This window comes from Pseudophryne corroboree, unplaced genomic scaffold (genome assembly GCF_028390025.1).
Source record: "Pseudophryne corroboree isolate aPseCor3 unplaced genomic scaffold, aPseCor3.hap2 scaffold_1138, whole genome shotgun sequence".
NCBI classification, from domain to species: domain Eukaryota; kingdom Metazoa; phylum Chordata; class Amphibia; order Anura; family Myobatrachidae; genus Pseudophryne; species Pseudophryne corroboree.
This window is the reverse complement of record NW_026967763.1, coordinates 1-19,634: the sequence shown is the minus strand read 5'-3', so window position 1 is coordinate 19,634 and position 19,634 is coordinate 1. Positions and strand designations below refer to the sequence as shown.

General features: G+C 58.0%; 1 protein-coding gene across 1 annotated transcript in view; it reads right to left on the bottom strand.

Annotated features, from left to right (window-relative positions):
• The window catches only part of MEIOSIN (meiosis initiator), a 138,211-nt gene extending 132,071 nt beyond the window's left edge, over nt 1-6,140 (bottom strand). Inside the window, exons 1-2 of the mRNA XM_063950648.1 lie at nt 5,995-6,140; nt 5,713-5,762 (exon numbers count right to left, since the gene is read on the bottom strand). Coding sequence (XP_063806718.1) covers nt 5,713-5,762; nt 5,995-6,004 — 60 coding nt within the window. The 5' untranslated portion in view covers nt 6,005-6,140. The remainder of the gene's footprint in view (nt 1-5,712; nt 5,763-5,994) is intronic.
• Between the last annotated feature and the right edge of the window lie 13,494 nt (nt 6,141-19,634).

The following is a 19,634-nucleotide window of genomic DNA, read 5'->3' as shown; positions in this document are numbered from 1 at the left end:
CATACCGGCGCCGGAATCCCGACAGCCGGCATACCGACAACTATTCTCCCTCTTGGGAGATCCACAACACCCCTGGAGGGAGATTAAATGGCGTGCACCATGCCCGCAAGGGGATCTTTTGCGCTCACCACGCTGCCTGCGACGGTCAGGATCCCGACGCCGGTATGCTGGGCACTGGGATCCCAAGCACTGGCATAACGTAGTAGACCCGTGCGCTCTATAGAATAGGGGGAGACAGGAGGAATAGGGTGAGATGAGAGGAACAGGGACTAGAATAGGGGGAGACAGGAGGAATAGGGTGAGATGAGAGGAACAGGGACTAGAATAGGGGGAGACAGGAGGAATAGGGTGAGATGAGAGGAACAGGGACTAGAATAGGGGGAGACAAGAGGAATAGGGTGAGATGAGAGGAACAGGGACTAGAATAGGGGGAGACAGGAGGAATAGGGTGATATTAGAGGAACAGGGATTAGAATAGGGGGAGACAGGAGGAATAGGGTGAGATGAGAGGAACAGGGACTAGAATAGGGGGAGACAGGAGGAATAGGGTGAGATGAGAGGAACAGGGACTAGAATAGGGGGAGACAGGAGGAATAGGGTGAGATGAGAGGAACAGGGACTAGAATAGGGGGAGACAAGAGGAATAGGGTGAGATGAGAGGAACAGGGACTAGAATAGGGGGAGACAGGAGGAATAGGGTGAGATGAGAGGAACAGGGACTAGAATAGGGGGAGACAGGAGGAATAGGGTGATATGAGAGGAACAGGGACTAGAATAGGGGGAGACAGGAGGAATAGGGTGATATTAGAGGAACAGGGACTAGAATAGGGGAAGGCAGGAGGAATAGGGTGAGATGAGAGGAACAGGGACTAGAATAGGTGGAGACAGGAGGAATAGGGTGATATTAGAGGAACAGGGACTAGAATAGGAGGAGACAGGAGGAATAGGGTGATATTAGAGGAACAGGGATTAGAATAGGGGGAGACAGGAGGAATAGGGTGAGATGAGAGGAACAGTGACTAGAATAGGGGGAGACAGGAGGATTAGGGTGTGATGAGAGGAACAGGGACTAGAATAGGGGGAGACAGGAGGAATAGGGTGATATTAGAGGAACAGGGACTAGAATAGGAGGAGACAGGAGGAATAGGGTGATATTAGAGGAACAGGGACTAGAATAGGGGGAGACAGGAGGAATAGGGTGAGATGAGAGGAACAGTGACTAGAATAGGGGGAGACAGGAGGAATAGGGTGATATTAGAGGAACAGGGACTAGAATAGGGGGAGACAGGAGGTATAGGGTGATATTAGAGGAACAGGGACTAGAATAGGGGGAGACAGGAGGAATAGGGTGATATTAGAGGAACAGGGACTAGAATAGGGGAAGGCAGGAGGAATAGGGTGAGATGAGAGGAACAGGGACTAGAATAGGTGGAGACAGGAGGAATAGGGTGATATTAGAGGAACAGGGACTAGAATAGGAGGAGACAGGAGGAATAGGGTGATATTAGAGGAACAGGGATTAGAATAGGGGGAGACAGGAGGAATAGGGTGAGATGAGAGGAACAGTGACTAGAATAGGGGGAGACAGGAGGATTAGGGTGTGATGAGAGGAACAGGGACTAGAATAGGGGGAGACAGGAGGAATAGGGTGATATTAGAGGAACAGGGACTAGAATAGGAGGAGACAGGAGGAATAGGGTGATATTAGAGGAACAGGGACTAGAATAGGGGGAGACAGGAGGAATAGGGTGAGATGAGAGGAACAGTGACTAGAATAGGGGGAGACAGGAGGAATAGGGTGATATTAGAGGAACAGGGACTAGAATAGGGGGAGACAGGAGGTATAGGGTGATATTAGAGGAACAGGGACTAGAATAGGGGGAGACAGGAGGAATAGGGTGAGATGAGAGGAACAGGGACTAGAATAGGGGGAGACAGGAGGAATAGGGTGAGATGAGAGGAACAGGGACTAGAATAGGGGGAGACAGGAGGAATAGGGTGAGATGAGAGGAACAGGGACTAGAATAGGGGGAGACAGGAGGAATAGGGTGAGATGAGAGGAACAGGGACTAGAATAGGGGGAGACAGGAGGAATAGGGTGAGATGAGAGGAACAGGGACTAGAATAGGGGGAGACAGGAGGAATAGGGTGTGATGAGAGGAACAGGGACTAGAATAGGGGGAGACAGGAGGAATAGGGTGAGATGAGAGGAACAGGGACTAGAATAGGGGGAGACAGGAGGAATAGGGTGAGATGAGAGGAACAGGGACTAGAATAGGGGGAGACAGGAGGAATAGGGTGTGATGAGAGGAACAGGGACTAGAATAGGGGGAGACAGGAGGAATAGGGTGAGATGAGAGGAACAGGGACTAGAATAGGGGGAGACAGGAGGAATAGGGTGAGATGAGAGGAACAGGGACTAGAATAGGGGGAGACAGGAGGAATAGGGTGAGATGAGAGGAACAGGGACTAGAATAGGGGGAGACAGGAGGAATAGGGTGATATTAGAGGAACAGGGACTAGAATAGGGGGAGACAGGAGGAATAGGGTGAGATGAGAGGAACAGGGACTAGAATAGGGGGAGACAGGAGGAATAGGGTGTGATGAGAGGAACAGGGACTAGAATAGGGGGAGACAGGAGGAATAGGGTGTGATGAGAGGAACAGGGACTAGAATAGGGGGAGACAGGAGGAATAGGGTGTGATGAGAGGAACAGGGACTAGAATAGGGGGAGACAGGAGGAATAGGGTGAGATGAGAGGAACAGGGACTAGAATAGGGGGAGACAGGAGGAATAGGGTGTGATCAGAGGAACAGGGACTAGAATAGGGGGAGACAGGAGGAATAGGGTGAGATGAGAGGAACAGGGACTAGAATAGGGGGAGACAGGAGGAATAGGGTGAGATGAGAGGAACAGGGACTAGAATAGGGGGAGACAGGAGGAATAGGGTGAGATGAGAGGAACAGGGACTAGAATAGGGGGAGACAGGAGGAATAGGGTGAGATGAGAGGAACAGGGACTAGAATAGGGGGAGACAGGAGGAATAGGGTGTGATGAGAGGAACAGGGACTAGAATAAGGGGAGACAGGAGGAATAGGGTGAGATGAGAGGAACAGGGACTAGAATAGGGGGAGACAGGAGGAATAGGGTGAGATGAGAGGAACAGGGACTAGAATAGGGTGAGATGAGAGGAACAGGGACTAGAATAGGGGGAGACAGGAGGAATAGGGTGAGATGAGAGGAACAGGGACTAGAATAGGGGGAGACAGGAGGAATAGGGTGAGATGAGAGGAACAGGGACTAGAATAGGGGGAGACAGGAGGAATAGGGTGAGATGAGAGGAACAGGGACTAGAATAGGGGGAGACAGGAGGAATAGGGTGAGATGAGAGGAACAGGGACTAGAATAGGGGGAGACAGGAGGAATAGGATGATATTAGAGGAACAGGGACTAGAATAGGGGGAGACAGGAGGAATAGGGTGAGATGAGAGGAACAGGGACTAGAATAGGGGGAGACAGGAGGAATAGGGTGTGATGAGAGGAACAGGGACTAGAATAGGGGGAGACAGGAGGAATAGGGTGTGATGAGAGGAACAGGGACTAGAATAGGGGGAGACAGGAGGAATAGGGTGTGATGAGAGGAACAGGGACTAGAATAGGGGGAGACAGGAGGAATAGGGTGAGATGAGAGGAACAGGGACTAGAATAGGGGGAGACAGGAGGAATAGGGTGTGATCAGAGGAACAGGGACTAGAATAGGGGGAGACAGGAGGAATAGGGTGAGATGAGAGGAACAGGGACTAGAATAGGGGGAGACAGGAGGAATAGGGTGAGATGAGAGGAACAGGGACTAGAATAGGGGGAGACAGGAGGAATAGGGTGAGATGAGAGGAACAGGGACTAGAATAGGGGGAGACAGGAGGAATAGGGTGAGATGAGAGGAACAGGGACTAGAATAGGGGGAGACAGGAGGAATAGGGTGTGATGAGAGGAACAGGGACTAGAATAGGGGGAGACAGGAGGAATAGGGTGAGATGAGAGGAACAGGGACTAGAATAGGGGGAGACAGGAGGAATAGGGTGAGATGAGAGGAACAGGGACTAGAATAGGGGGAGACAGGAGGAATAGGGTGAGATGAGAGGAACAGGGACTAGAATAGGGGGAGACAGGAGGAATAGGGTGTGATGAGAGGAACAGGGACTAGAATAGGGGGAGACAGGAGGAATAGGGTGAGATGAGAGGAACAGGGACTAGAATAGGGGGAGACAGGAGGAATAGGGTGAGATGAGAGGAACAGGGACTAGAATAGGGGGAGACAGGAGGAATAGGGTGAGATGAGAGGAACAGGGACTAGAATAGGGGGAGACAGGAGGAATAGGGTGAGATGAGAGGAACAGGGACTAGAATAGGGGGAGACAGGAGGAATAGGGTGAGATGAGAGGAACAGGGACTAGAATAGGGGGAGACAGGAGGAATAGGGTGAGATGAGAGGAACAGGGACTAGAATAGGGGGAGACAGGAGGAATAGGGTGAGATGAGAGGAACAGGGACTAGAATAGGGGGAGACAGGAGGAATAGGGTGAGATGATAAGAACAGGGACTAGAATAGGGGAAGACAGGAGGAATAGGGTGAGATGAGATGAACAGGGACTAGAATAGGGGGAGACAGGAGGAATAGGGTGAGATGAGAGGAACAGGGACAAGAATAGGGGGAGACAGGAGGAATAGGGTGAGATGAGAGGAACAGGGACTAGAATAGGAGGAGACAGGAGGAATAGGGTGATATTAGAGGAACAGGGACTAGAATAGGTGGAGACAGGAGGAATAGGGTGATATTAGAGGAACAGGGACTAGAATAGGTGGAGACAGGAGGAATAGGGTGATATTAGAGGAACAGGGACTAGAATAGGAGGAGACAGGAGGAATAGGGTGATATTAGAGGAACAGGGACTAGAACAGGGGGAGACAGGAGGAATAGGGTGAGATGAGAGGAACAGGGACTAGAATAGGTGGAGACAGGAGGAATAGGGTGATATTAGAGGAACAGGGACTAGAATAGGAGGAGACAGGAGGAATAGGGTGATATTAGAGGAACAGGGACTAGAATAGGGGGAGACAGGAGGAATAGGGTGTGATGAGAGGAACAGGGACTAGAATAGGGGGAGACAGGAGGAATAGGGTGAGATGAGAGGAACAGGGACTAGAATAGGGGGAGACAGGAGGAATAGGGTGAGATGAGAGGAACAGGGACTAGAATAGGGGGAGACAGGAGGAATAGGGTGAGATGAGAGGAACAGGGACTAGAATAGCGGGAGACAGGAGGAATAGGGTGAGATGAGAGGAACAGGGACTAGAATAGGGGGAGACAGGAGGAATAGGGTGAGATGAGAGGAACAGGGACTAGAATAGGAGGAGACAGGAGGAATAGGGTGATATTAGAGGAACAGGGACTAGAATAGGGGAAGACAGGAGGAATAGGGTGAGATGAGATGAACAGGGACTAGAATAGGGGGAGACAGGAGGAATAGGGTGAGATGAGAGGAACAGGGACAAGAATAGGGGGAGACAGGAGGAATAGGGTGAGATGAGAGGAACAGGGACTAGAATAGGGGGAGACAGGAGGAATAGGGTGAGATGAGAGGAACAGGGTCTAGAATAAGGAGGGCAGGAGGAATAAAAGGTTTATTTTTGGGATAGTGTCACCAGTTTTACCTCAACATCCAAAGAAGACCAGGAGCTAATCCGGACATCCTCAAATAAATCTGATATAAGAAAGTCACAAAGTTATTATAAATATTCACTGATATTGATGCTGTCCCCGACCCCTCCATACACTGCTGTTCCTGACCTCTATATACTGTAATGAATGACCCCTCCATATATTTCTCACCCTGTAGTAACAGTCCCCCATATACTGCTGTCCCCAAACCCCCCATATATTACCCCCCCCCCCTGCTATCCCAGTCCCCCTATACACCCTCAGTGATGTATTACCACTCTCCATGCACAGAGCGTGGGGGCTATCACCCGCGGGCGAGGACAGGAGAGACGGGCTGAGTGCCAGCTGTGGGGCGGCTGGGGATGTACACAGCGGTGGGCTCCAGACTCCTGCAGCATAAACAATCTATGAGACCATTACAGAAACACACGGCATAGGAAACAGCTGCTGGAAATACTGAGCATATATGAAGTGCGTCTCTAACCTACATACTGGTGAGCTGGGTGACCAGCTGACCTGTGATAGAGCAGAGGCACTCCATGGTGATTGTGCGTCACTCAGCTGGACGACGAGTATGCGAGCTGATCATAAGAACGCATCCTACCAATCAGGAGCATACAGTGCCTCCATGTAACTAGCGGCCTCGCACTATTTCCAGCCGTAAAGCAACAATTACACAGAGGTAATAATAACAGAAGCGCTGTCAGTGACGGCGCAGACCAGCGCTAAGAACTGCCCATGAACGCGGTCTCTGGTGACATCTGGCTTAGGGTTACTACAAGGACCTACCTCTCCATAGGTGACTGGACACTGTCATCTGATATTACCGGTGAGCAGTGATTTCAGGCTGCAGAGAGAGGGGCCTAGTTATCATGAAATATCTGCAGCATATTCCCCGAAAACTCGGGTTTCAGGGATACCCGCAAATATGTAGTATCACCCCAATTTACGTAGGAGGAGCCGCAGTATATATCTCCAGTACCTGCTGCAGTCCCTCCATTACTCACAGCAGCCGCAGTCCCTATAAATTTCTATGGGGGATGCAATGCCGTCATATTTACTAAGCTCTGGGATGTGACGCATTCCCGAGCTTGGCCCCGCAGCTAACACTCAGACGGCACTGTGTTGCTGTAGCCTATGGGCTACCTGTTGCAAAAATCCCTGGGACAGGGTTCCTCCAGAACCCTCCCCAGCAATGGCCTTTGCACATACAGAGGGGGGAGAGACCACTTATGCGGTCTCCTAACTCCAGGAACATGACAGTGACGGGATCCTGAGACCCTGTCCCTGCATTGTCTCTTATAATAACATCCTGCTATATTGTGCCCGGAGAGCATTGCAGATGTCATTACTGATAAATGGGCACCGGACACCAGGGGTTAAAGTGAGCCGGAACGGGGCGGAACTGCGTTCCGTCAGTTCCACTTGGAGACGGAACGCAGTTCCACCTCCTCCGGCTCACCTAACCCGCTGTGTGCAGCGCTGGAGGGAGATACCGAGCGCCCGCTGAGATTGTGTTACCAGCGGGCGCCCGGCGGCTGCCGGAGGCAGGAGCTCAGTACTGAGCTCCGGCTTCCGGCGCTGTCACTGTGCGCTATGGGGGAGATGTCATGACGTCTCTCCCATAGTGCCGAGGAGCGGGCGGCGAGAGAGAAATGCAGCAGTCTGGAAGCGAGAGTGGTGCACGGTAAGTATTATGATTGTTTTCTTCCTTAGCGGCACATCACGGGGGGCATCCACTGGGGGCAAACTACTGGGGGGGAATCTACAGGGGGCAAACTACTGAGGGGGGGGGGCATCTACTGGGGGCAAACTACTGGGGGGGGAATCTACAGGGGGCAAACTACTAGGGATCATTACTACTGGGGGCAAACTACTGGGGGGGGGGGGGAAATCTACAGGGGGCAAACTACTGGGGATCATTACTACTGGGGGGGGGGGGATCTACAGGGGGCAAACTACTGGGGATCATTACTACTGGGGGCAAACTACTGGGGGGGGGGAATCTACAGGGGGCAAACTACTGGGGATCATTACTACTGGGGGCAAACTACTGGGGGGGGGAATCTACAGGGGGCAAGCTACTGGGGATCATTACTACTGGGGGCAAACTACTGGGGATCATTACTACTGGGGATCATTACTACTGGGGGCAAACTACTGGGGATTATTACTACTGGGGGCAAACTACTGGGGATCATTACTACTGGGGGCAAACTACTGGGGGGGGGAATCTACAGGGGGCAAACTACTGGGGATCATTACTACATGGGGCAAACTACTTGGGATCATTACTACTGGGGGCATTACTACTGGGGGGGCATCTACTGGGGGACATTATTACTGGGGGCCAACTACTGGGGCTAAACTACTGGGGGCATTACCACTGGGAGGCTAAACTAAAGGGGGGGGGTAAACTACTGGGGTCATATCTGCAGGGGCATTACCACTGGGGGCATAACTACTAGGGCTAAACTACAGGGGGCTAAACGACTGGGGGCATTACTACAGGCAACATTACTACTGGGGGCAATACTACACAGGGGAATTACTATTAAGGGCATTACCACTGGGGGCCCTTCTAATGAGGGCATTGTAAAGAGGGCACTTCATAAGGGGCATCCCTCCTGGGAACATAAGGGGCACCACTACTATGGGCTCTATATAAGGGGCACTACCACTGTGGGGTCTATATAAGGGCCACTACTACTGTGGGGTCTATATAAGGGGCACTACCACTGTGGGGTCTATATAAGGGGCACTACTACTGTGGGGTCTATATAAGGGGCACTACTACTGTGGGGTCTATATAAGGGGCACTACTACTGTGGGGTCTATATAAGGGGCACTACTACTGTGGGGTCTATATAAGGGGAACTACTACTGTGGGGTCTATATAAGGGGCACTACCACTGTGGGGTCTATATAAGGGGCACTACTACTGTGGGGTCTATTTAAGGGGCACTACCACTGTGGGGTCTATATAAGGGGCACTACTACTGTGGGGTCTATATAAGGGGCACTTCTACTGTGGGGTCTATATAAGGGGCACTACTACTGTGGGGTCTATATAAGGGGCACTACTACTGTGTCTATATAAGGGGCACTACTACTGTGGGGTCTATATAAGGGGCACTACCACTGTGGGGTCTATATAAGGGGCACTACTACTGTGGGGTCTATATAAGGGGCACTACCACTGTGGGGTCTATATAAGGGGCACTACTACTGTGGGGTCTATATAAGGGGCACTACTACTGTGGGGTCTATATAAGGGGCACTACTACTGTGGGGTCTATATAAGGGGCACTACTACTGTGGGCATTGTATAAGAAGCGCTACTGCGGTGGGCATTATGTGTATTACGGGGTGCTACTACTGTGGGCATTATTACTATTCTGTGACCACACCCCTTTCTTTTTGAGACCACGCCCATTTTTTAGGCGCGCAATACCTTTGTTGCATGGGCGCTGTGGGGTGGGGGGTGAGTTCCACCACCTCTGTAGGACCACTTTAGCACTGCCGGACACTTATACTGCCACTCACCGGCATTGGATAAGAGGAGAGTCAGGGGCGAGTACTATGAATGTGGTGACAGCGCTGTATCACTGACACGCACTGTGGACACTACACATCACCTGCGCTGGATACCTGGCTGCTCACACATGATAATAGGAGTGACAGTGACTCTCTGCACTGAGATAATGAATGACATCTCTGCCTCGTAGCTTGGAGGGCTGTGTACGAAATCCCGGCATTCACAGGCGCTCAGGATTCCGACAGCAGAATCCCAGCCATCAAAATCCCGACGGATCCCAGTAAGTATTTTAACCCTATCACTATCCATAACCCTAACAGTCCCCTCCCACAGCCTAACCCTAACCTCCCCCACCCCCTGCAGCCTAACCCTAACCTTCCCCACCCCCTGCAGCCTAACCCTAACCTCCCCTACCACCTGCAGCCTAACCCTAACCTCCCCCACCCCCTGCAGCCAAACCATAACCTCCCCCACCCCCTGCAGCCTAACCCTAACCTCCCCCACCCCCTACAGCCTAACCCTAACCTCCTCCACCCCCGGCAGCCTAACCCTAACCTCCCACACCCCCTGCAGCCTAACCCTAACCTCCCACACCCCCTGCAGCCTAACCCTAACCTCCCACACCCCCTGCAGCCTAACCCTAACCTCCCCCACCCCCTACAGCCTAATCCTAACCTCCCACACCCCCTGCAGCCTAACCCTAACCTTCCCAACCCCCTGCAGCCTAACCCTAACCTCCCCCACCCCCTACAGCCTTATCCTAACCTCCCACACCCCCTGCAGCCTAACCCTAACCTCCCCCACCCCCTACAGCCTAACCCTAACCTCCCCCACCCCCTGCAGCCTAACCCTAACCTCCCCCACCCCCAGCAGCCTAACCCTAACCTCCCCCACCCCCTGCAGCCTAACCCTAACCTCCCCCACCCCCTGCAGCCTAACCCTAACCTCCCACACCCCCGGCAGCCTAACCCTAACCTCCCACACCCCCTGCAGCCTAACCCTAACCTCCCCCACCCCCTGCAGCCTAACCCTAACCTCCCACACCCCCTGCAGCCTAACCCTAACCTTCCCCACCCCCTGCAGCCTAACCCTAACCTCCCCCACCCCCTACAGCCTAACCCTAACCTCCCACACCCCCGGCAGCCTAACCCTAACCTCCCACACCCCCTGCAGCCTAACCCTAACCTCCCCCACCCCCTGCAGCCTAACCCTAACCTCCCCCACCCCCTGCAGCCTAACCCTAACTTCCCCCACCCCCTGCAGCCTAACCCTAACCTCCCCACCCCCTACAGCCTAACCCTAACCTCCCCCACCCCCTGCAGCCTAACCCTAACCTCCCACACCCCCTGCAGCCTAACCCTAACCTCCCCCACCCCCTACAGCCTAATCCTAACCTCCCACACCCCCTGCAGCCTAACCCTAACCTTCCCAACCCCCTGCAGCCTAACCCTAACCTCCCCCACCCCCTACAGCCTAATCCTAACCTCCCACACCCCCTGCAGCCTAACCCTAACCTCCCCCACCCCCTACAGCCTAACCCTAACCTCCCCCACCCCCTGCAGCCTAACCCTAACCTCCCCCACCCCCAGCAGCCTAACCCTAACCTCCCCCACCCCCTGCAGCCTAACCCTAACCTCCCCCACCCCCTGCAGCCTAACCCTAACCTCCCCCACCCCCGGCAGCCTAACCCTAACCTCCCACACCCCCTGCAGCCTAACCCTAACCTCCCCCACCCCCTACAGCCTAACCCTAACCTCCCCCACCCCCTGCAGCCTAACCCTAACCTCCCACACCCCCTGCAGCCTAACCCTAAACTTCCCCACCCCCTGCAGCCTAACCCTAACCTCCCCCACCCCCTACAGCCTAACCCTAACCTCCCACACCCCCGGCAGCCTAACCCTAACCTCCCACACCCCCTGCAGCCTAACCCTAACCTCCCACACCCCCTACAGCCTAACCCTAACCTCCCCCACCCCCTGCAGCCTAACCCTAACCTCCCCCACCCCCAGCAGCCTAACCCTAACCTCCCCCACCCCCTGCAGCCTAACCCTAACCTCCCCCACCCCCTGCAGCCTAACCCTAACCTCCCCCACCCCCTACAGCCTAACCCTAACCTCCCCCACCCCCTGCAGCCTAACCCTAACCTCCCCCACCCCCTGCAGCCTAACCCTAACCTCCCCCACCCCCTACAGCCTAATCCTAACCTCCCCCACCCCCTGCAGCCTAACCCTAACCTCCCCCACCCCCTGCAGCCTAACCCTAACCTCCCCCACCCCCTACAGCCTAATCCTAACCTCCCCCACCCCAGGCAGCCTAACCCTAACCTCCCACACCCCCGGCAGCCTAACCCTAACCTCCCACACCCCCTGCAGCCTAACCCTAACCTCCCCCACCCCCAGCAGCCTAACCCTAACCTCCCACACCCCCTGCAGCATAACCATAACCTCCCACACCCCCTGCAGCCTAACCCTAACTTCCCCCACCCCCTGCAGCCTAACCCTAACCTCCCCCACCCCCTGCAGCCTAACCCTAACCTCCCCACCCCCTGCAGCCTAACCCTAACCTCCCCCACCCCCTGCAGCCTAACCCTAACCTCCCCCACCCCCTGCAGCCTAACTCTAACCTCCCCCACCCCCTGCAGCCTAACCCTAACTTCCCCCACCCCCTGCAGCCTAACCCTAACCTCCCCCACCCCCTGCAGCCAAACCCTAACCTCCCCCACCCCCTGCAGCCTAACCCTAACCTCCCCCACCCCCAGCAGCCTAATCCTAACCTCCCCCACCCCCTGCAGCCTAACTCTAACCTCCCCCTCCCCCTGCAGCCTAACTCTAACCTCCCCCACCCCCTGCAGCCTAACCCTAACCTCCCCCACCCCCTGCAGCCTAACCCTAACCTCCCCCACCCCCTGCAGCCTAACCCTAACCTCCCCCACCCCCTGCAGCCTAACCCTAACCTCCCCCACCCCCAGCAGCCTAACCCTAACCTCCCCACCCCCTGCAGCCTAACTCTAACCTCCCCCACCCCCTACAGCCTAACCCTAACCTCCCACACCCCCTGCAGCCTAACCCTAACCTCCCACACCCCCTGCAGCCTAACCCTAACCTCCCCCACCACCTGCAGCCTAACCCTAACCTCTCCCACCCCCTGCAGCCTAACCCTAACCTCCCCCACCCCCTGCAGCCTAACCCTAACCTCCCACACCCCCTGCAGCCTAACCCTAACCTCCCCCACCCCCTGCAGCCTAACCCTAACCTCTCCCACCCCCGGCAGCCTAACCCTAACCTCCCCCACCCCCGGCAGCCTAACCCTAACCTCCACACCCCCTGCAGCCTAACCCTAACCTCCCACACCCCCTGCAGCCTAACCCTAACCTTCCCCACCCCCTGCAGCCTAACCCTAACCTCCCCCACCCCCTACAGCCTAACCCTAACCTCCCACACCCCCGGCAGCCTAACCATAACCTCCCACACCCCCGGCAGCCTAACCCTAACCTCCCACACCCCCTGCAGCCTAACCCTAACCTCCCCCACCCCCTATAGCCTAACCCTAACCTCCCCCACCCCCAGCAGCCTAACCCTAACCTCCACCACCCCCTGCAGCCTAACCCTAACCTCCCCCACCCCCTACAGCCTAACCCTAACCTCCCCCACCCCCTACAGTCTAATCCTAACCTCCCCCACCCCCTGCAGCCTAACCCTAACCTCCCACACCCCCTGCAGCCTAACCCTAACCTCCCCCACCCCCTACAGCCTAATCCTAACCTCCCCCACCCCCGGCAGCCTAACCATAACCTCCCACACCCCCAGCAGCCTAACCCTAACCTCCCACACCCCCTGCAGCCTAACCCTAACCTCCCACACCCCCTGCAGCCTAACCCTAACCTCCCCCCCCCCTGCAGCCTAACCCTAACCTCCCCCAACCCCTGCAGCCTAATCCTAACCTCCCCCACCCCCTGCAGCCTAACCCTAACCTCCCACACACCCTGCAGCCTAACCCTAACCCCCCCCCCCTGCAGCCTAACCCTAACCTCCCCCGCCCCCTGCAGCCTAACCCTAACCTCCCCCACCCCCTGCAGCCTAACCCTAACCTCCCCCTCCCCCTGCAGCCTAATCCTAACCTCCCCCACCCCCTGCAGCCTAACCCTAACCTCCCCCACCCCCTGCAGCCTAATCCTAACCTCCCCCAACCTCGGCAGCCTAATCCTAACCTCCCACACCCCCTGTAGCCTAACCCTAACCTTCCCCCACCCCCTGCAGCCTAACCCTAACCTTCCCCCACCCCCTGCAGCCTAACCCTAACCTCCCCCACCCCCTGCAGCCTAACCCTAACCTTCCCCACCCCCGGCAGCCTAACCCTAACTTCCCCCACCCCCAGCAGCCTAACCCTAACTTCCCCCACCCCCTGCAGTCTAACCCTAACCTCCCCCACCCCCGACAGCCTAGCCCTAACTTCCCCCACCCCCAGCAGCCTAACCCTAACCTCCCCCACCCCCTGCAGTCTAACCCTAACCTCCTCCACCCCCTGCAGCCTAACCCTAACCTCCCACACCCCCGACAGCCTAACCTTAACCTCCCCCAACCCCGGCAGCCTAACCCTAACCTCTCCCACCCCCGACAGCATAACCCTAACCTCCCCCACCCCCTGCAGCCTAACCCTAACCTCCCCCACCCCGGCAGCCTAACCCTAACCTCTCCCACCCCGACAGCCTAACCCTAACCTCCCCAAACCCCTGCAGCCTAACCCTAACCTCCCCTACCCCCTGCAGCCTAACCCTAACCTCCCGCACCCCCGACAGCCTATCCTAACCTCCCCCACCCCCGACAGCCTATCCCTAACCTCTCCCACCCCCGGCAGCCTAACCCTAACCTCCCCACCCCCGGCAGCCTTACCCTAACCTCCCCAAACCCCTGCAGCCTAACCCTAACCTCCCCCACCCCCTGCAGCCTAACCCTAACCTCCCACACCCCCGGCAGCCTAACCCTAACCTCCCACACCCCCTGCAGCCTAACCCTAACCTCCCCCACCCCCTACAGCCTAACCCTAACCTCCCCCACCCCCTGCAGCCTAACCCTAACCTCCCACACCCCCTGCAGCCTAACCCTAACCTTCCCCACCCCCTGCAGCCTAACCCTAACCTCCCCCACCCCCTACAGCCTAACCCTAACCTCCCACACCCCCGGCAGCCTAACCCTAACCTCCCACACCCCCTGCAGCCTAACCCTAACCTCCCCCACCCCCTACAGCCTAACCCTAACCTCCCAAACCCCCTGCAGCCTAACCCTAACCTCCCCCACCGCCAGCAGCCTAACCCTAACCTCCCCCACCCCCTGCAGCCTAACCCTAACCTCCCCCACCCCCTGCAGCCTAACCCTAACCTCCCCCACCCCTACAGCCTAACCCTAACCTCCCCCACCCCCTGCAGCCTAACCCTAACCTCCCCCACCCCTACAGCCTAATCCTAACCTCCCCCACCCCCGGCAGCCTAACCATAACCTCCCACACCCCCAGCAGCCTAACCCTAACCTCCCACACCCCCTGCAGCCTAACCCTAACCTCCCACACCCCCTGCAGCCTAACCCTAACCTCCCCCCCCCCCTGCAGCCTAACCCTAACCTCCCCCAACCCCTGCAGCCTAATCCTAACCTCCCCCACCCCCTGCAGCCTAACCCTAACCTCCCACACACCCTGCAGCCTAACCCTAACCTCCCCCCCCCCTGCAGCCTAACCCTAACCTCCCCCGCCCCCTGCAGCCTAACCCTAACCTCCCCCACCCCCTGCAGCCTAACCCTAACCTCCCCCACCCCCTGCAGCCTAATCCTAACCTCCCCCACCCCCTGCAGCCTAACCCTAACCTCCCCACCCCCTGCAGCCTAATCCTAACCTCCCCACCCTCGGCAGCCTAATCCTAACCTCCCACACCCCCTGTAGCCTAACCCTAACCTTCCCCCACCCCCTGCAGCCTAACCCTAACCTTCCCCCACCCCCTGCAGCCTAACCCTAACCTCCCCCACCCCCGGCAGCCTAACCCTAACCTCTCCCACCCCGACAGCCTAACCCTAACCTCCTCCACCCCCTGCAGCCTAACCCTAACCTCCCACACCCCCGACAGCCTAACCTTAACCTCCCCCAACCCCGGCAGCCTAACCCTAACCTCTCCCACCCCCGACAGCCTAACCCTAACATCCCCCACCCCCTGCAGCCTAACCCTAACCTCCCCCACCCCCGGCAGCCTAACCCTAACCTCTCCCACCCCGACAGCCTAACCCTAACCTCCCCAAACCCCTGCAGCCTAACCCTAACCTCCCCTACCCCCTGCAGCCTAACCCTAACCTCCCGCACCCCCGACAGCCTATCCCTAACCTCCCCCACCCCCGACAGCCTATCCCTAACCTCCCCCACCCCCGGCAGCCTAACCCTAACCTCCCCACCCCCGGCAGCCTTACCCTAACCTCCCCAAACCCCTGCAGCCTAACCCTAACCTCCCCCACCCCCTGCAGCCTAACCCTAACCTCCCACACCCCCGGCAGCCTAACCCTAACCTCCCACACCCCCTGCAGCCTAACCCTAACCTCCCCACCCCCTACAGCCTAACCCTAACCTCCCCACCCCCTGCAGCCTAACCCTAACCTCCCACACCCCCTGCAGCCTAACCCTAACCTTCCCCACCCCCTGCAGCCTAACCCTAACCTCCCCCACCCCCTACAGCCTAACCCTAACCTCCCACACCCCCGGCAGCCTAACCCTAACCTCCCACACCCCCTGCAGCCTAACCCTAACCTCCCCCACCCCCTACAGCCTAACCCTAACCTCCCCACCCCCTGCAGCCTAACCCTAACCTCCCCCACCCCCAGCAGCCTAACCCTAACCTCCCCCACCCCCTGCAGCCTAACCCTAACCTCCCCACCCCCTGCAGCCTAACCCTAACCTCCCCCACCCCCTACAGCCTAACCCTAACCTCCCCCACCCCCTGCAGCCTAACCCCAACCTCCCCCACCCCCTGCAGCCTAACCCTAACCTCCCCCACCCCCTACAGCCTAATCCTAACCTCCCCCACCCCCTGCAGCCTAACCCTAACCTCCCCCACCCCCTGCAGCCTAACCCTAACCTCCCCCACCCCCTACAGCCTAATCCTAACCTCCCCCACCCCCGGCAGCCTAACCCTAACCTCCCACACCCCAGCAGCCTAACCCTAACCTCCCACACCCCCTGCAGCCTAACCCTAACCTCCCACACCCCCTGCAGCCTAACCCTAACCTCCCCTACCCCCAGCAGCCTAACCTAACCTCCCACACCCCCTGCAGCATAACCCTAACCTCCCACACCCCCTGCAGCCTAACCCTAACTTCCCCCACCCCCTGCAGCCTAACCCTAACCTCCCCCACCCCCTGCAGCCTAACCCTAACCTCCCCACCCCCTGCAGCCTAACCCTAACCTCCCCCACCCCCTGCAGCCTAACTCTAACCTCCCCCACCCCCTGCAGCCTAACCCTAACCTCCCCACCCCCTGCAGCCTAACCCTAACCTCCCCCACCCCCTGCAGCCTAACCCTAACCTCCCCCACCCCCAGCAGCCTAATCCTAACCTCCCCACCCCCTGCAGCCTAACTCTAACCTCCCCCACCCCCTGCAGCCTAACTCTAACCTCCCCCACCCCCTGCAGCCTAACCCTAACCTCCCCCACCCCCTGCAGCCTAACCCTAACCTCCCCCACCCCCTGCAGCCTAACCCTAACCTCCCCCACCCCCTGCAGCCTAACCTTAACCTCCCCCACCCCCTGCAGCCTAACCCTAACCTCCCCACCCCCTGCAGCCTAACCCTAACCTCCCCCACCCCCAGCAGCCTAACCCTAACCTCCCCCACCCCCTGCAGCCTAACTCTAACCTCCCCCACCCCCTACAGCCTAACCCTAACCTCCCACACCCCCTGCAGCCTAACCCTAACCTCCCACACCCCCTGCAGCCTAACTCTAACCTCCCCCACCACCTGCAGCCTAACCCTAACCTCTCCCACCCCCTGCAGCCTAACCCTAACCTCCCCCACCCCCTGCAGCCTAACCCTAACCTCCCCCACCCCCAGCAGCCTAACCCTAACCTCCCCCACCCCCTGCAGCCTAACTCTAACCTCCCCCACCCCCTACAGCCTAACCCTAACCTCCCACACCCCCTGCAGCCTAACCCTAACCTCCCACACCCCCTGCAGCCTAACCCTGACCTCCCCCACCACCTGCAGCCTAACCCTAACCTCTCCCACCCCCTGCAGCCTAACCCTAACCTCCCCCACCCCCTGCAGCCTAACCCTAACCTCCCACACCCCCTGCAGCCTAACCCTAACCTCCCCCACCCCCTGCAGCCTAACCCTAACCTCTCCCACCCCCGGCAGCCTAACCCTAACCTCCCCCACCCCCGGCAGCCTAACCCTAACCTCCCACACCCCCTGCAGCCTAACCCTAACCTCCCACACCCCCTGCAGCCTAACCCTAACCTTCCACACCCCCTGCAGCCTAACCCTAACCTCCCCACCCCCCTACAGCCTAACCCTAACCTCCCACACCCCCGGCAGCCTAACCCTAACCTCCCACACCCCCTGCAGCCTAACCCTAACCTCCCCCACCCCCTATAGCCTAACCCTAACCTCCTCCACCCCCAGCAGCCTAACCCTAACCTCCCCCACCCCCTGCAGCCTAACCCTAACCTCCCCCACCCCCTACAGCCTAACCCTAACCTCCCCCACCCCCTGCAGCCTAACCCTAACCTCCCCCACCCCCTGCAGCCTAACCCTAACCTCCCCACCCCCTACAGCCTAATCCTAACCTCCCCCACCCCCTGCAGCCTAACCCTAACCTCCCACACCCCCTGCAGCCTAACCCTAACCTCCCCCACCCCCTACAGCCTAATCCTAACCTCCCCCACCCCCGGCAGCCTAACCATAACCTCCCACACCCCCAGCAGCCTAACCCTAACCTCCCACACCCCCTGCAGCCTAACCCTAACCTCCCACACCCCCTGCAGCCTAACCCTAACCTCCCCCCCCCCCCTGCAGCCTAACCCTAACCTCCCCCAACCCCTGCAGCCTAATCCTAACCTCCCCCACCCCCTGCAGCCTAACCCTAACCTCCCACACACCCTGCAGCCTAACCCTAACCCCCCCCCCCTGCAGCCTAACCCTAACCTCCCCCGCCCCCTGCAGCCTAACCCTAACCTCCCCCACCCCCTGCAGCCTAACCCTAACCTCCCCACCCCCTGCAGCCTAATCCTAACCTCCCCCACCCCCTGCAGCCTAACCCTAACCTCCTCCACCCCCTGCAGCCTAATCCTAACCTCCCCCACCCTCGGCAGCCTAATCCTAACCTCCCACACCCCCTGTAGCCTAACCCTAACCTTCCCCCACCCCCTGCAGCCTAACCCTAACCTTCCCCCACCCCCTGCAGCCTAACCCTAACCTCCCCCACCCCCTGCAGCCTAACCCTAACCTTCCCCACCCCCGGCAGCCTAACCCTAACTTCCCCCACCCCCAGCAGCCTAACCCTAACTTCCCCCACCCCCTGCAGTCTAACCCTAACCTCCCCCACCCCCGACAGCCTAGCCCTAACTTCCCCACCCCCAGCAGCCTAACCCTAACCTCCCCCACTCCTGCAGTCTAACCCTAACCTCCTCCACCCCTGCAGCCTAACCCTAACCTCCCACACCCCGACAGCCTAACCTTAACCTCCCCCAACCCCGGCAGCCTAACCCTAACCTCTCCCACCCCCGACAGCCTAACCCTAACCTCCCCCACCCCCTGCAGCCTAACCCTAAACCTCTCCCACCCCCGGCAGCCTAACCCTAACCTCTCCCACCCCGACAGCCTAACCCTAACCTCCCCAAACCCTGCAGCCTAACCCTAACCTCCCCTACCCCCTGTAGCCTAACCCTAACCTCCCGCACCCCCGACAGCCTATCCCTAACCTCCCCACCCCCGACAGCCTATCCCTAACCTCCCCCACCCCCGGCAGCCTAACCCTAACCTCCCCACCCCCGGCAGCCTTACCCTAACCTCCCCAAACCCCTGCAGCCTAACCCTAACCTCCCCCACCCCCTGCAGCCTAACCCTAACCTCCCCCACCCCCAACAGCCTAACCCTAACCTCCCCCACCCCCGACAGCCTATCCCTAACCTCCCCCACCCCCGGCAGCCTAACCCTAACCTCCCCACCCCCAGCAGCCTAACCCTAACCTCCCCCACCCCCGGCAGCCTAACCCTAACCTCCCCACCCCCTGCAGCCTAACTCTAACCTCCCCCACCCCCTACAGCCTAACCCTAACCTCCCACACCCCCTGCAGCCTAACCCTAACCTCCCACACCCCCTGCAGCCTAACCCTGACCTCCCCCACCACCTGCAGA